The sequence below is a fragment of the Dermacentor albipictus genome, chromosome 1 (assembly GCF_038994185.2).
Source record: "Dermacentor albipictus isolate Rhodes 1998 colony chromosome 1, USDA_Dalb.pri_finalv2, whole genome shotgun sequence".
Lineage (NCBI taxonomy): Eukaryota > Metazoa > Arthropoda > Arachnida > Ixodida > Ixodidae > Dermacentor > Dermacentor albipictus.
This window is the reverse complement of record NC_091821.1, coordinates 207,796,309-207,810,184: the sequence shown is the minus strand read 5'-3', so window position 1 is coordinate 207,810,184 and position 13,876 is coordinate 207,796,309. Positions and strand designations below refer to the sequence as shown.

General features: G+C 41.9%; 2 protein-coding genes across 15 annotated transcripts in view; both read right to left on the bottom strand.

Moving 5' to 3' along the window:
• kis (chromodomain helicase DNA binding protein kismet) overlaps positions 1 to 5,954 on the bottom strand; it is a 200,046-nt gene extending 194,092 nt beyond the window's left edge. For 7 of the 11 annotated variants that reach the window (XM_065438203.2, XM_065438211.2, XM_065438214.2 and 4 more), the window contains exons 1-2: positions 5,162 to 5,334; positions 735 to 758 (exon numbers count right to left, since the gene is read on the bottom strand). The gene's annotated coding sequence lies outside the window, so the exon portion shown is untranslated. Of the gene's footprint in view, positions 1 to 734; positions 759 to 3,614; positions 3,735 to 4,535; positions 4,649 to 5,161; positions 5,335 to 5,359 lie in introns of those variants that run through there. The other 4 variants (XM_065438209.2, XM_065438204.2, XM_065438210.2 and 1 more) reach the window with 4 other exon arrangements.
• A 5,486-nt stretch (positions 5,955 to 11,440) lies between these two features.
• The window catches only part of p130CAS (Serine_rich_CAS and FAT-like_CAS_C domain-containing protein p130CAS), a 97,504-nt gene continuing 95,068 nt past the window's right edge, over positions 11,441 to 13,876 (bottom strand). For all 4 annotated transcript variants that reach the window (XM_065438225.1, XM_065438223.2, XM_065438224.2 and 1 more), the window contains one exon: positions 11,441 to 12,987. In XM_065438225.1, the coding sequence (XP_065294297.1) occupies positions 11,728 to 12,987 (1,260 nt within the window). In that variant the 3' untranslated portion in view covers positions 11,441 to 11,727. The remainder of the gene's footprint in view (positions 12,988 to 13,876) is intronic.

Below are 13,876 nucleotides of genomic sequence, written 5' to 3'. Positions count from 1 at the left end.
CTTATTTGCCTCTGTGCATCGCCACCTAATGGCAGCCCTTGCAACCAACGTGTGCACCATGCACATACAAATTTTTATGGCATGAGCATAGAAGGCACCCCTTAGCCATAAAAAAAAAAAAAATTCTCTCAGTGTGCAGTATTTTTCTGCTTTAGGCAGAGGACTTATGAGACAACCTTTGTAATTGCCAGAGGTGCCTGCTGCATTCTGCATGTCCAACATAGAGAGGGTTCCTCCTCTACAGTGACTCATATGTTCAACATAAATTTGAACACACAGTACTCCAACAATGAAGCCATCTCGCAGCTTTTTGTTCACGCACTACTGTAAATGTTAAACATTTCTTTTAACTGCAAAATCCTATTGCCTGTCAAGTGCTATTTGGGCACATCAGTGCATACTCAGGCAATGAAAGAGAGAGCACATTGTACAGGCCGAAGAACACTTAACATAAAGCAGACATTTTTAAAGTTAGCTGCACATTCTCTTCTGTGCTTGGCAAAACACACGGCATTTCTCACGCAGAATAAATGTCATCATAATGTCATCAATAAATGACATAAATGTCATGTGCTAGCATAGTTTTCTGCACATGGAGTCTGCCACCTGGCTTTTGGCACCAATCATGTTAAGTGAAATATCTAGTTTGTTCTGCACAAATGAGGTTTGTAAAAAAACAATTTCAACTTATAACACATGTACAAAGAAGCACGTTTTGCATGCAGTTCACTTACTCGAATGTCTTTCACTTGTGTCTGCTGTAAATAAAATATCAGTGGTAATCTGCTCAATTCGATTTAAACAACTTGGAAGACAATATATGAATATCAAGTAACTTTATCTACTTATTTCTCTCAGCCTGTATTTCTTTCTCATGGCCAATACCACGTTTGTGGTTCACTATTTAACACAGTTGAGCATGAAGCAACTACTTTGCAGCCACAGCACCTGCTCTGGGACCTGCTATTAAATGTCCTGCTTCAATAATAGTAACTTCTGAAAAAAATATGCTAATTCGCTTCAGCAAGAAAAGGTACTCTAAACCCCAATATTTACACATACGAAAATGCAACTACATTACAATGATATAACCTATTCCCTCTTTATAGAGCACCAAGCTTACGAGAGCATGTGCTGCAGTTGTTTCTGTGCTCACACACTACCATAGGTTAAGCACAAATGAATTCTGTGCACTTATGCTTGCTGTGTGTTTAAGCGCTGCAATGTACCGAAAATACCTTGGACCTAAAGGAATCTCCAAAAATTAACCCTGAACAGCAGTTTCAAAAGTTCTCTCTATACACACTGGCGAAAACTTGCAATGATGCAAAACAAAGATCCCACTGTTGCACTTCACTGAGCCTAATAACAAAAAATTATCATGCAACATCAGTTTTGATGCAGATTCATTGTTTTCCATGCATATCAAATTATGATGCAGCTGTGAACACCTGCTAAATAATGAAACAAGTGCTTTGAAAACAGTTATGATCAAAACCATTCGATTTTAGAAGTTAGGCCACTGTTAATTTTTTTTTCTTTTTTTTTGCAATTTGCATGTCCACTCAATTTGTTTGCACCACTGTGAACCAGTACACGGCAGTTCACAAGAAGTTCAGAAATTGTGCAGCTTGATTTCTGCGGTACAGGCACAGCGCGACACTCTAAACGAATGCGAAAGTGCAGATGAGGTGCAGGCGTTATGTCCGACTAAAATGCACGGAATGCGTATGTTTACGCGGTCCTGCACTGCAGGCATGATCGGCTACTGAGGCGTAAATACACACCACACTTGCGCAGACCCATCAGAAGTGCGTAAGCTGGGTTTTAACAGCGCTCGTGCCCGTGCTCTGCGCCGTATGCTACACTGCTGCTTCACACCTGTACGCCTGCACCAAGTCAGCACAGACAGTGGAGTGGGCGCAGCAAAATCATGAACCAGCCCTGCACCTTTTGAAATGAAAGGCATGGTTCAGCGGACGCCATTACTGCACCACTGAAACGAATAGTAGGGTGCAGCACCTCGTGAACTGGTTCAGGTGGTGCAGGCAAATCGAACGTATCTTTGCATTACTTTGAATCAAGTTTTAAAAAATTTAATTATGGGGTTTTACATGCCAAAACCACTTTCTGATTACGAGGCACACCGTACTGTGGAACTCCAGAAATTTTGACCACCTGGGGTCCTTTAACGTGCACCTAAATCTAAGTGCACGAGTGTTTTCGCATTTCGCCCCCATCGAAATGCGGCCGCCATGGCCAAGATTCGATCCCGCAACCTTGCGCTTAGCAGCCCAACACCATAGCCACTAAGCAACCACGGCGGGTTACATTGAATCAAGTCCAGTACTGCAAATAAACCCATCATGGCTGGTTCGCCATATCTGATCATGAATGCAATAATATCCTATGCTTAATATAGTTCAGAATTAAACACGTACAATAAACAGGCTTCCGTTATGCATACTTAAGTGCTGAGAACAACACAAATTGTACATTACCATAAAAACACTGCTCGAGAAAAAAATTTCTAAGGTTGAAGTGGCTTCAATCATTTCATGCATATTCTTTCTTCATATGGTCACTCTCCCTCACCAACATTCTAACTGGCATACAACACACCAAAAATTGGTAGATATACACATTGTGCACTTGGCTGATTTCAATGAAAGCAGCTGAACTTTTCCCAACTATTGCATGCTTAATTTTCATGAAGTGATGCCTGTTTACTTATAAAATTATCAACAGAACACATGGTTCTAGCTATTTCCTTTTTTTTTTTTGCATGCACATTACAAACTTCAACAAGAGGCTTTCAAGACAATTCCATTTAAACTGCTATCATACATTTTTACACTACAGTGATTAGTGTTCAGAGTTCCAATTTCAATATTTTTTAATAACATTAAAGCTGCATAGCATTTGCACTTGGATACGTTTCTTGACAGCTACACCCCAAAAAGTTACCGGATACAAACAGCCATTATTTTTATATTCAGCAAAAAAAGAAAAAGGCCCACAAAAGAACATTGTTAAACTCCAGCTGGTGCCAATAAGTTTAGCAAGTGTTATGCTTAAAGCTACACTAGAGTTACATTGTGTTATGAAAACAGAAGTATGCAGCATACATAAGGTAACTGCACAGGCTCTTTCATAAATAGTCAATAGCTGTTCTTGATCTGAAATCCAGCACTTTTTGAAATTAGGTATAAGTTAAGCACTTGCAAATGTGCACCTAGCTACAAAAGTACATTTTTGTACACCCAGGTAGGTGCAATTTACAAAAATGCCGCAAAAACAAATAGAGTATGGGGTTTTACGTGCCAAAACCACTTTCTGATTTTGAGGCACGCCGTATTGGAGGACTCCGGAAATTTCGACCACCCAGGGTTCTTTACCGTGCACCTAAATCTAAGTACACGGGTGCTTTCGCATTTCGCCCCCATCGAAATGCGGCCGCCGTGGCCGGCACTCGAGCCCGCGACCTTGTGCTTAGCAGCCCAACACCACAACCAAAAAATAAACTTTCCAAAATTGCACATTCATCAATCACACTTGACAAAGGTCAGTAGCTCAACACTTCGTATGCGGTATTTAAACTAAACAAGGCATACCTTCAAACAATTCCAACTCTCTGTGAGCAAGTATGGATGTGCGATGCAACTGCGATGCTGTAGTACAGAAAGCGTAAATACGCATTTGCCCTTCGCAATAGTAGTTCAACTAAACGATCCTATGCAGCTTATGGCCACAAGCGAGCTGAGCGGGCATTGGCAGCAACAGCGCGACAAAATTATCGGCCGAAACGATTACATTTTATCAGCTCAACTAGCAAAGATTGTCGAAGTCCTTGCACTTTCATGCATGTTTCACAGACATCTACGTTGACGGTGCATTACAACTCGCTTAGGCACCCTTACGGGCGGCTAGCAGCAAGGTATAAGGCTCCCAAAATTTGTGAGTGTATAAATGCACAAAGATGAACTGACCAGGAGAATGCGGCAACCTTACCCAACGTGTTATTATCAAAATATGCCACATTAGTGAACAACGAGCGCTGGCGAAAGCCAACAAGCAGCTGCACGTAGGCTAACGACCGGGGCCCGATAATGGCATTAGAAGGAAACGCAATCAACCAGGTTTACAACATTTTACATGACGTTATAGATATATGTGTCAAGTGTGGAAAACTACTACAAAAATACTGTCCTTTCGCTTCACCGCGAACAAGATAGGGACCAGAGCATGATTACCGGCTGAGAGCAGTAAAGTCCTTACTGCCACACGGAAAATATGCAAAGTTGCTGGAAAAAGAACAGTTAATATCAAGACGCGACAGCTTGAACTAGCTGGGTTCAAAAAGATCGTTCTACTTCAGTATATGGAGACAAATTGAACCGAGCAAGACGGAGCAACAGTGCGGCTTAGCGCGGCTTGCTCAACGAGGGTTCATACTGCAGCCCCAGGTTTACTTCGATGTCGCGATCGTAGGCCCAATTACACAGGTACAAATTCAATCAGTCAAATAGACAGACCATGCGTCGGCTGGAATGCCTCCAAAGCGAGCAAATATGTCAGGTGTTCCCAGACGTGATCCAGCAGCCAAGCGAAGCGAGCGACGGGAAGCCCTGTCCGGCATTCTCGCTTCCTAGCAGTGCATAAACCGCAGCACGCGTCCACGTCAAGGCACGAATCGGCACAGCATTCACAGCGGTCAACCTCTGATTAGTGTTAAGCCTAACGAGATCATTAGCGAGCTTCAGCTCGTCCAAAGCCGACCAGCGTCCGCGGACCTTTCCCGCTTTCGCTCGATACCACGACACTGACAACGAAGACTCCACGGGAGTTCACACTGACATTTCGTCAAAGCGGTCCTGGCCGCCCCTCCTCACCTTTCTCCTAGGCCAAGTGCTCACGAGCGGCAAATACAAGACGCAGCTACAGCGCAATTATTTCCATAAATGCACGAGAACAATGACCACAAGTTTTCTTTGAACGCCATTTTAGGCCCATCTTCAGCTACCCAATTCATGATCACTTTGGCCAAATGATAATCGGCTCGGACTTACCCTCCAATTAAACCTAGATACCGAGCAATTTCGACCAATCGAGAGTGCTCGGTCTACACAGGCATAGTTAGCGAAACAAATGAAACACTTACCTTCGTAATTCTAGTGAAACAAACTACATTCGCAGGCGATTTTTGTGAAGTTTGAATCGCTTTGGTCGCTTACATTGTACATCTTGCTAGGACTAGCACGCCATGTTCCGCCGTCTCTGATTGGTCGACACAGAAATACTATAGAATGATTTTGTTTGCGGAAGTATCGTATTCGAGTTAAAAGCACTGCAAACTCACATTTGAAGGCTTGTCGGTCTTAGTTATTGAGAGTGACACGCACAAATCACATAATGAACGCACGAAACCAGTAAATGACAATTGTCATTTATTGGTGATCGCCCAATGAAAGACAAGCTCACACGACGGTCGCAAGCAAAGAGTTATGTTTTTCTTTCTATCCCCGGCATTGCGGCCAATGAGAGGTCGAAGATTTTCATAAACTCCCGGATGTAATATGCCCCAAAACACTGCTTCCCAAGAAGAACACTAGGGATCCCTGTCGTAGCGGCGACGTGATGAGCGCGGCCGGTGTGCACCTGGCGTCGAAGGCTGTCTGAAACGTAAAAAATGCATCTGCGACGAGGCCAGCGAAAAAGCCTGTCGGCGTTGGATTGTCGTCCATTAGTGCCGTCACATCGCGAAGCCTGGCAGGTCGGATCTGGGCCATTGCGAGCTCTGTTGCGAGCGTTCTCTTTCATTTGAATGTCACTGTGTGCCAGACGTCTTCTACTCGGTTTTTGAGCGTAATTAATAGGCGCCTGCTGAGAGGCGAACTTGTGATTTTAGGAAATTGTACCAGAGACAGCAGCACGCAAATAAATATTACTTTGTATCCTTTCCGTTGACTTCCCTGTTGTGTAACTGTTCTTGGTTAAAAAAAAAAAACACGACAATGGGCCCTGAAGAACCAAAAGACGTGTCCTGTCACCTGTGTCGCGCTGTTGAACGCAGTGTTACCAAGATGTCCAGCTAAACTTGCTAATAACTGTTTCCAGTATGAAAATCTTAATTTTGGATGCCGTCCAAGAGGTTTCCTGCCTACAGTGAGAATAATCGCACGCTTGAACCTAGCTCGGCATTTTCTTTGTCGGCGAGGCGTTATCTTACCTTTGGTATAATTACTTTTAACGGCCATTATACTTTGATGTCAATACTGCCGTAGACCACGGTGTGGCCACGATTGCCACCTTTAAAATTTTTGCGGTGCCATCCAGTAACCAGCAAAGTGCCTTCCAGTAAGACCACCATAGAATTCTGTAAAGTCAGCGCTTATCATTTATTGCAGTAAGCTAGAGGTAGCCAGGTCTAGATCTATCACAGTAGCACCATATCAATATCTGCACCTTAATAATTGATACCGTAGCCTGCGATTGCGCAGCGTGGACAACATGAAAGCTGCAAGATTACCTGAAGTTGTGCATATGAGGTTCTGTATTGCTAGTGTCGCGCTAATCCACATGCTTGTGCGCTCAGAACATCCAAAACGTGCAAATTCAGGGCTATACCGTGAGGCAAAGAGACCAGGTGCATTTCATCATTTCTTCTGTATAAGCTGTTTGTCAAAACCAGCTTGCGTTCCATGACAATGGAGAACGCATTAGCATGAACAAATGTTTTGTAGTACATGATTATTTATATATACACCTGCAAATGCCCTCACACACATTACGTCCAATTGGGTCAACATGAAATACGTAGGGCACACTTGGCCTTAATATTACCAAAATTTCGAACCGATTATGCTGAAACTTCAAAAAAAGAAACTATATAGCAACAAACAAAAATTTTAGCTTATTGCATTTGCAGAAATTTTCCCTGCATGGTTCGTTCATGTTAAACGGTCATATTTAATGTTCCATGTTCATGTTAAATGGTCAAATGGTCCCGACCTTATCCACGAGAGTTCTGGCATCCATGAATCTCGGTATCTGAATGTGCTAAGCAAAGGAAATAGCGATATAGCTTCTTATTTGTGGGCAAGCGATATTTGTAGCCAATGATTTCATCGTGAACATATATGTAGTTTTTACAAATTGAAGATTAAAAATGCTGAGAGTTACATGCTTCTTAGCTCTAACGCACTGGCCTAGTGAAAAAAAGAAGGGCTTACCACATCAACTACAACTTCACTCCTCCTTCGAAAGGTCCTGGTTGAGAACCTTTCAGGAGGCAGTTTGCAACTTTGTAAATAGAAAGGTATGCACCAAAACGATTCTTCTAGCCTGAAGTCATTATTGAAGACAATACACTACACTAATATGTTTCTATTTTGCTACATACACTGCAACATTTACAGCTGCACTGAAAATGTTACTGCTGCACTGAGCCTTTGTAGATGTTTGCATACACATTTCATCCCTAGTGTTTTCTGGTCCTTTATGGCCCACACAGGCTAGCATCAAGGCTATTGCCATTGTCATTACTAAAGTCCCACAGCAACATTAAAGTGTTTGTGAAAGCTGATGGAAAATGCTGAGAAAGCATTGCAGCAGTATAGCACAAAGCACATGATAGATATGCTATTGTAGCTCCAGAAGGCCTGGCTCCGACAGTATGGCTCTGGGCAGTTGAGCTGTGGCCAGAAGTGACAAATTAAACACATAGATAGTTGGATACACTTTTATTAATATGTACAGTACCATCTGTTTTAATGTACAAAACAACACCTCACAGCAACTAACAGATTTCCAGCCTGCAACCACTTGCGCCCCTTTTATTTTCCTCAATGACATCGGGTCAAGACATCACAGCACAGAAAGCTACACAGCTACTTCCCACACATGTACAAAGGTAGTGTGAAACCAGCCACATTACGCAATGAGGAAATGGGAATTGAAACACGAACTGCACCATGAAGGTGGGCCACATGGAGAGTCAAAGGTATCAAAAAATAATAAAGGCTAGCACTTCAGAATTGCACAGAATGTTGGCTTACGCTCTTACACTTTTGCAGTAGGAATGATTCCAATTGCACTGAGATCGAAGTAACATCCTGACTAGGAACACTGAACTCTCCAAATTTGTGGGGGCAGCAAATGAAGCTAGATTTACCAGGAACTGGGTTTAAGCAGACTCTCTTGCCATGTGATGCCCTAGTTAAAGCTGCCCTAAAAAGAGCATAAATTCAGAGTGCTTTCATACATTTACAGTTACAGAATATTGTGGCTCATTTGCAAGCTTGCTTCGAGTGAGTGTGTGAAGTAAAAAAGAAGTATGCAGGTGCAACAAAAAACTAGGCAGCAGCAGGCTTGTGCGAAGCTAACTTCAATAAGTGTAATCCATTCACACCAACAAAAACTGCTATGTTTCATTCTTGTTCGGCATAAATGTGTCTTCTGCCTCCAGTGATCAACAAATTACTTGCCACTTGTGTAAGCCTTCCACATACTCTTCACACACTGGAAAAGTAGCCATTAAAAGATCTACATCTGCAAAGACTGTACAAAGATGCAACCATGATAAAAGTCCAGTCTGAAGCCATAAATGCAGTACAAATAGTGTGCAGGGCTACGTTCCATGCACTGGTAATATCGCGGGGAGTATGCTTCGTCAAGTATCGAACAATGCACTCTGAGAAGAAAAGGTTTACTACACGCCATCCTCTCTCCTTGCACCGCACAGAAATACTCCTATGCGATGTGCTTGCAATCTTTAGCACACTCATCGAAATCGAATTCGTCAAAATAATGGTCACTTATTTTCCACAACCGACAGCATCTGTACAACCATGTGATACAATACCTTTCCAGCCTTCTTTTACCAACCAAAGTAAAGAAGTCTCTGCTCAGCCCAGCTAATGAATGTCAAACAGATGAACATCTAAACGTATCAATAACCAAATACACACCTGCAGCCATACGCATCACTCCCTTTTTGGGGTTCAAACGTAATATCTTTCCACTCACAGGTAAACAGCAAGCAATTCATCGCTAGATGCATGAACCAACACAAAGATCTATAACCAAATTCCATGCAAGTGTTTGGGAGTGCTTCAAAGATGCAATAGTTCAAAGTTCAGGACCTCACAAGCTGGTTGCAAGTGTGTAACTTAAAAGTGACTCTTGTAGTCGTCACTTTGAAGTTGAAGGAAGTGCGTACTCCATGAATTGATATCAACTAGTCAGCGGTAGCCTGCCACCAAACAATGCCAAAAATTATTGTAGGTACGTCTGGGTGTGCCAGCTTTACAACTCAGACACAGTCACGATAAAACCAAGAGAGCTGAAGGCCCCTTAAAAATATAGTTAAACCTCCACAATCTACATAGTTCTTACTACACTTGGCTTCCTTCTTGATTCACTGCACATATTTGAATACTATAAAAAAAAAAAAAGTCTGGCTATGCCACACTTCACACAGATGTCAAGCAAAGTATATTCTAATTTACCACTCATAACAAAAGACCACTAGAGCATTCCACGATACTTAAAAGCTTTAACACTTGTTTAATGTACAGAAATATTTCAGCAGTAGTTTCTCTCAAAATATGTGACCAGAAACAATCTATGCACTTGGTTTTCACAACAACTATAGTCGCATTAAAAATGAGAGACAGTTTGAAAGTAACACTGGCCTATAAAACCACTGTGAATGAAAACTGAGGGAATGAAGTTTGACTCCTTGAATAGCCACAATGTTCCGAACCTCAAGTGTCCGTAGTTTTTAACTTCTGCTTTCTTAATTTCTCACACGCACTACCTTTTAAGTTTTCTACACTAATATGTTATGTAAAGGGCGAGTTTCCACTTGGAAAGAAGTTGGCTTGGACATTACTTATATGCTTTTCATCAGCATTAAGAGCACTGGCAAGAAAAGCAAACTTACGCTTGTGATATGAACGCAACACAATATTAATTGAAAAGCTTGAGATTCACTCACTTAAAACTAAATTTTTAATAAGCTGTGGCATCTAACAGTCAATGCAAAATATCTGTCTCACAGAATTTAAAGTACCATGCCTCTACTAAATATTTGCAAACTTGGTTCTACTGCCAACTAACTTCAATGGATTCACTGTACTGCTCTGAAAGTGATGGAGCATGCATGCAACAGCACAAGTGAACAGCAAGCCTGGCTGCACAATGATAGTCACCCAAACTGTTCAAAGATGATGAAAGCACCATGCGTGATTTTACTGTTGTGTATGGCGTCAAGCTTCTCCATCATTTTAACAGAAGTGACAAATAGAAGCATTCTTTCAGTCTGGTTCTTGCTTTCAGAATGAATTGAAGGTGGGGAAGAGCCACAACGAAATCGAAGCATAAAACAGCAATGAAGCTTCCTTGCTGAATAAAATCTACAATTAACTAGCACAGATCATAAGATGTGTGCTCAAGCGGTAGTGCGAGAGCAACTCTTTGCATCAAACCGCAGTAACATGGAAGAAGATATTTAAGGATGTGATGAACGTGGTTTCACTGAATGGTCTACAATAACATGCGAACACTGCCATGGAGTTTGTGCATTTGTGTGGTGGCCTGAACATTGCAGAAGCATACCGAGCTGTCTCTGAAATCACCAATGCATGTCTGCTGCCAAAACCTGCTATGGGAAGAAGTGTATGAAATATTAGAGCAGAACCTGCAATGGGCCGAGCAGTGCTTTGCTGTGGTGCATAAAACGGAAGACACAAGGCTACAAGCTCTATTGTTCAGCTAAGGTCGATAGATTGCAAAACCACAAATATGTATGAAGCAATTGCTCAGAATTCTTTCGAATTCTAAAGCAACCAACTACTGGTAACAAAAATAGATACTTCATTACACACAGTACAAGAAAAATTCATTTTGTTTTAGTTCGTTTAAGCCTAATGTCAAGTTTAGCTGATGTGAGGATCAATGCTAATCCTTAATTGTTATAAAATTATCTTGAGAAAGCATGGCTTACTTGCAAAATATATATGTTGTATCATAAATGTCGACTCGCTGATCTGCACATTGCCGCCCAAGATTTTTTTCATTCGTGCTAGGCTTCCCCATAAATATGCTCATTAAAGACAATAATTTTAAGAAAACATCAAAGGAAATGCAGTTGGTTGAGAATGCTAAAGTGACAGTTATTGGCACAAAATTCATGCTTTATCACCTTACCCTGTTTATGACTGCATTTGGGAACGATGCTGCAGCTGTAAGAAACCTGTGATGCAAACACATATTTTTTGTTTTACTGAAACACAGGAGGACACCCTGTATTGTGTGTATGCTATTAAATATTATATATATATATATATATATATATATATATATATATATATATATATATATATATATATATATATATACATATATATATATATATACATATATATATATATATATATATATATTGTGTTTCTGTGTGTGTGTAAAAAGGTAAACATGAAACTAACAATAGTAAGAATTCTACTACTAAGATATAAATTCAATGTAGCACACTCAGCTTACTGCAACAAACCTTAGCATTACGCGAATTTCAATAAATTTGATTTTAAATGCATACTACTATATTTTAAAAAGTGCTGCAACATCAGTATGCTACGCTTTTGCAAGTGCAAGCGCAATGTGTCTGCCACTAAATGGTGGGCTTCTGAGATGCAACTTGAGCACGTCCAGACAGGGCCACCCAGGTTACCTCTTAGCCTGCATAACAACCACCTTCAGGTCATTGGCTAAGTGCGACACATCAACAATACTGTCCACCATTTCCTGCACAGCTGCCACAGATGGAAACTGCAAGGCTGCTTTCTTAGTGCTATTGATGAGCACCTTCAAAGCTTCACACAGGTTACTTGAGCACTGCAAAACTTTGTTCTTAATGTCCACATTCACAATATTCCGATACACTGTGTCCCCCATGTACACAAGCTTATGAGCACTGATCACGACAAATTTACTGTGTCCAATGAACACCTTTGGAGGCTGGTTGTTCTCAATAGTAGCCAAGAAGGCATCAATGGCATTAGTCAGAAATAGAATGTGGGTGTCAATCTGGGCACCGTAAAAGTTGAGGATCTGAAGGTCATTTTGGTCCAAGCCAGGCATGCCAGAGAGAGGTTGTGGTTCTTGCACTATGCCTTCAACAATGAGCTGCGACTGCTGCAACAATTTGTCAAAAGACTGGCTCAGCTCAGCCGGCAATGCAGCCTTGATCTCCTCATTCTCACGCTCCACTGATGCCTTGGATTCAAGGTTCACATAGTCATAATCGCTGGCCCACTGGTCATCCTCTTTCCTAGGGGGCACTGGTAGAGGCCTCTCCTGCGAAGTCCTCCCAGACTCACTGATGAGGGGAGACTTCTTGAAGATAAGCGTCGAGTTCCCCTGTATTGTGGATGCCACTTGCTGGATATCCTCTGTCAGCCCCCGGGCACATGCAATCAGCTGGTCCAGCTCATCAGGGCCAGCTTCTCGCGACATACACAGCTGCCAACCTTTGTCATCCAAGGCCTGGGTAGTTGCCACCACCACTTGATACGAGTCGAGTAATGGCTTCGTCAATCGGCCCAACTTTTGATACAGCTTTCGGTCCTCTACATGGGAAGCATTAGCAAGGGCACCTTGCGCAAAGTTGAGAAACTCTTTCAAAGAAGTTCTTAGCTTGTGGCAGCTTGTCTTGATGTCATAGAGTCGACTCTCTGCAGTGACACTTTCCTGTCGCTTTAGCGTGGAATGAGTGAGTGAGAACAGCTTCCCAATTGCACTTGTCAACTCTTGCTGGACTTTAACCAGAACCTCGAGAGCTGCATCACGCTCTAGGTGGAGCTCCTTGAGGTCTCCAACAGTCTCATAATCACGTGAACCATGTGAGTCACTACTAGATGAGGAATGTCGCCTGGAAGCATCAGTTTCATCCATCATCGGCGGTGGAAGCGGGGCATCACGTGTTACCTGCAGCGTAGCATAAAGTAGAGGAACAAGGACATTGAGCTTCTGGCATTGCCCCACAAGCAGATCCAGACCACAGCTGCTCTAAGAAATTCAGAAGCTGTGCCTTGTTTTACAAACTGTGTACCTTCAAACTGAAGAGCATGCATACTTCAAGCAAAGCTAAGATCAGATAACATACGATGCCATGGATGGATATGGAAAGAAGCAACTAAAGCTTGTGTACAGTGTGGTCCACTTTTAAAAGGAACAGTCTTATGTGCGGCTCTCACATTACTGGCACTCTACTGCAATTGTCACCTGTAGGAGGAGGAGAAAAAAACTTTATTTTGACAAAAAATCTGGGAGCTCCTAGGCCCCCTGGGTCCTCGCAAGACCCCACTGCACTCAAACGTTCATGTTTAACATATCCATGCTGTGTCAGCACAGGTGTGTAGAAAAGTGCTAGCACCACCAAGTCATCTGCTGCAAACCTGTGTAATTGTACAATTACCAGAAGGAAAAATTTAGGCGTGCTCTGCACTCATGTGTTCCCTTTAACAGTGGACAACACTGTAATTATCATGATGAAGTTCAGTACAAATTTGAACTGCTGGCACCTGATTGATCAAAACATGTACAGTTTTTGTAGTGAATCAGTAATCAACCCATTGCACATATTGTAATGAAATGACAAACACATATAAGAAAGAAGAAGAAAAAACTCCTCTCAATCAATTAAAGCTGACAGGCGCCCATGTCTTAATATTATTACTGAAAGAGTGCTGAATTTTTGTCACTTATAACAGTTGTAAGGCAGTTCCAGCAGTGATCCACACTGCCTTGCTAATGCACATTTTTAAAAGAATTTTCTCAATGAAAGTTGTAAGTGGGTATGCAGTCAATTGGAATT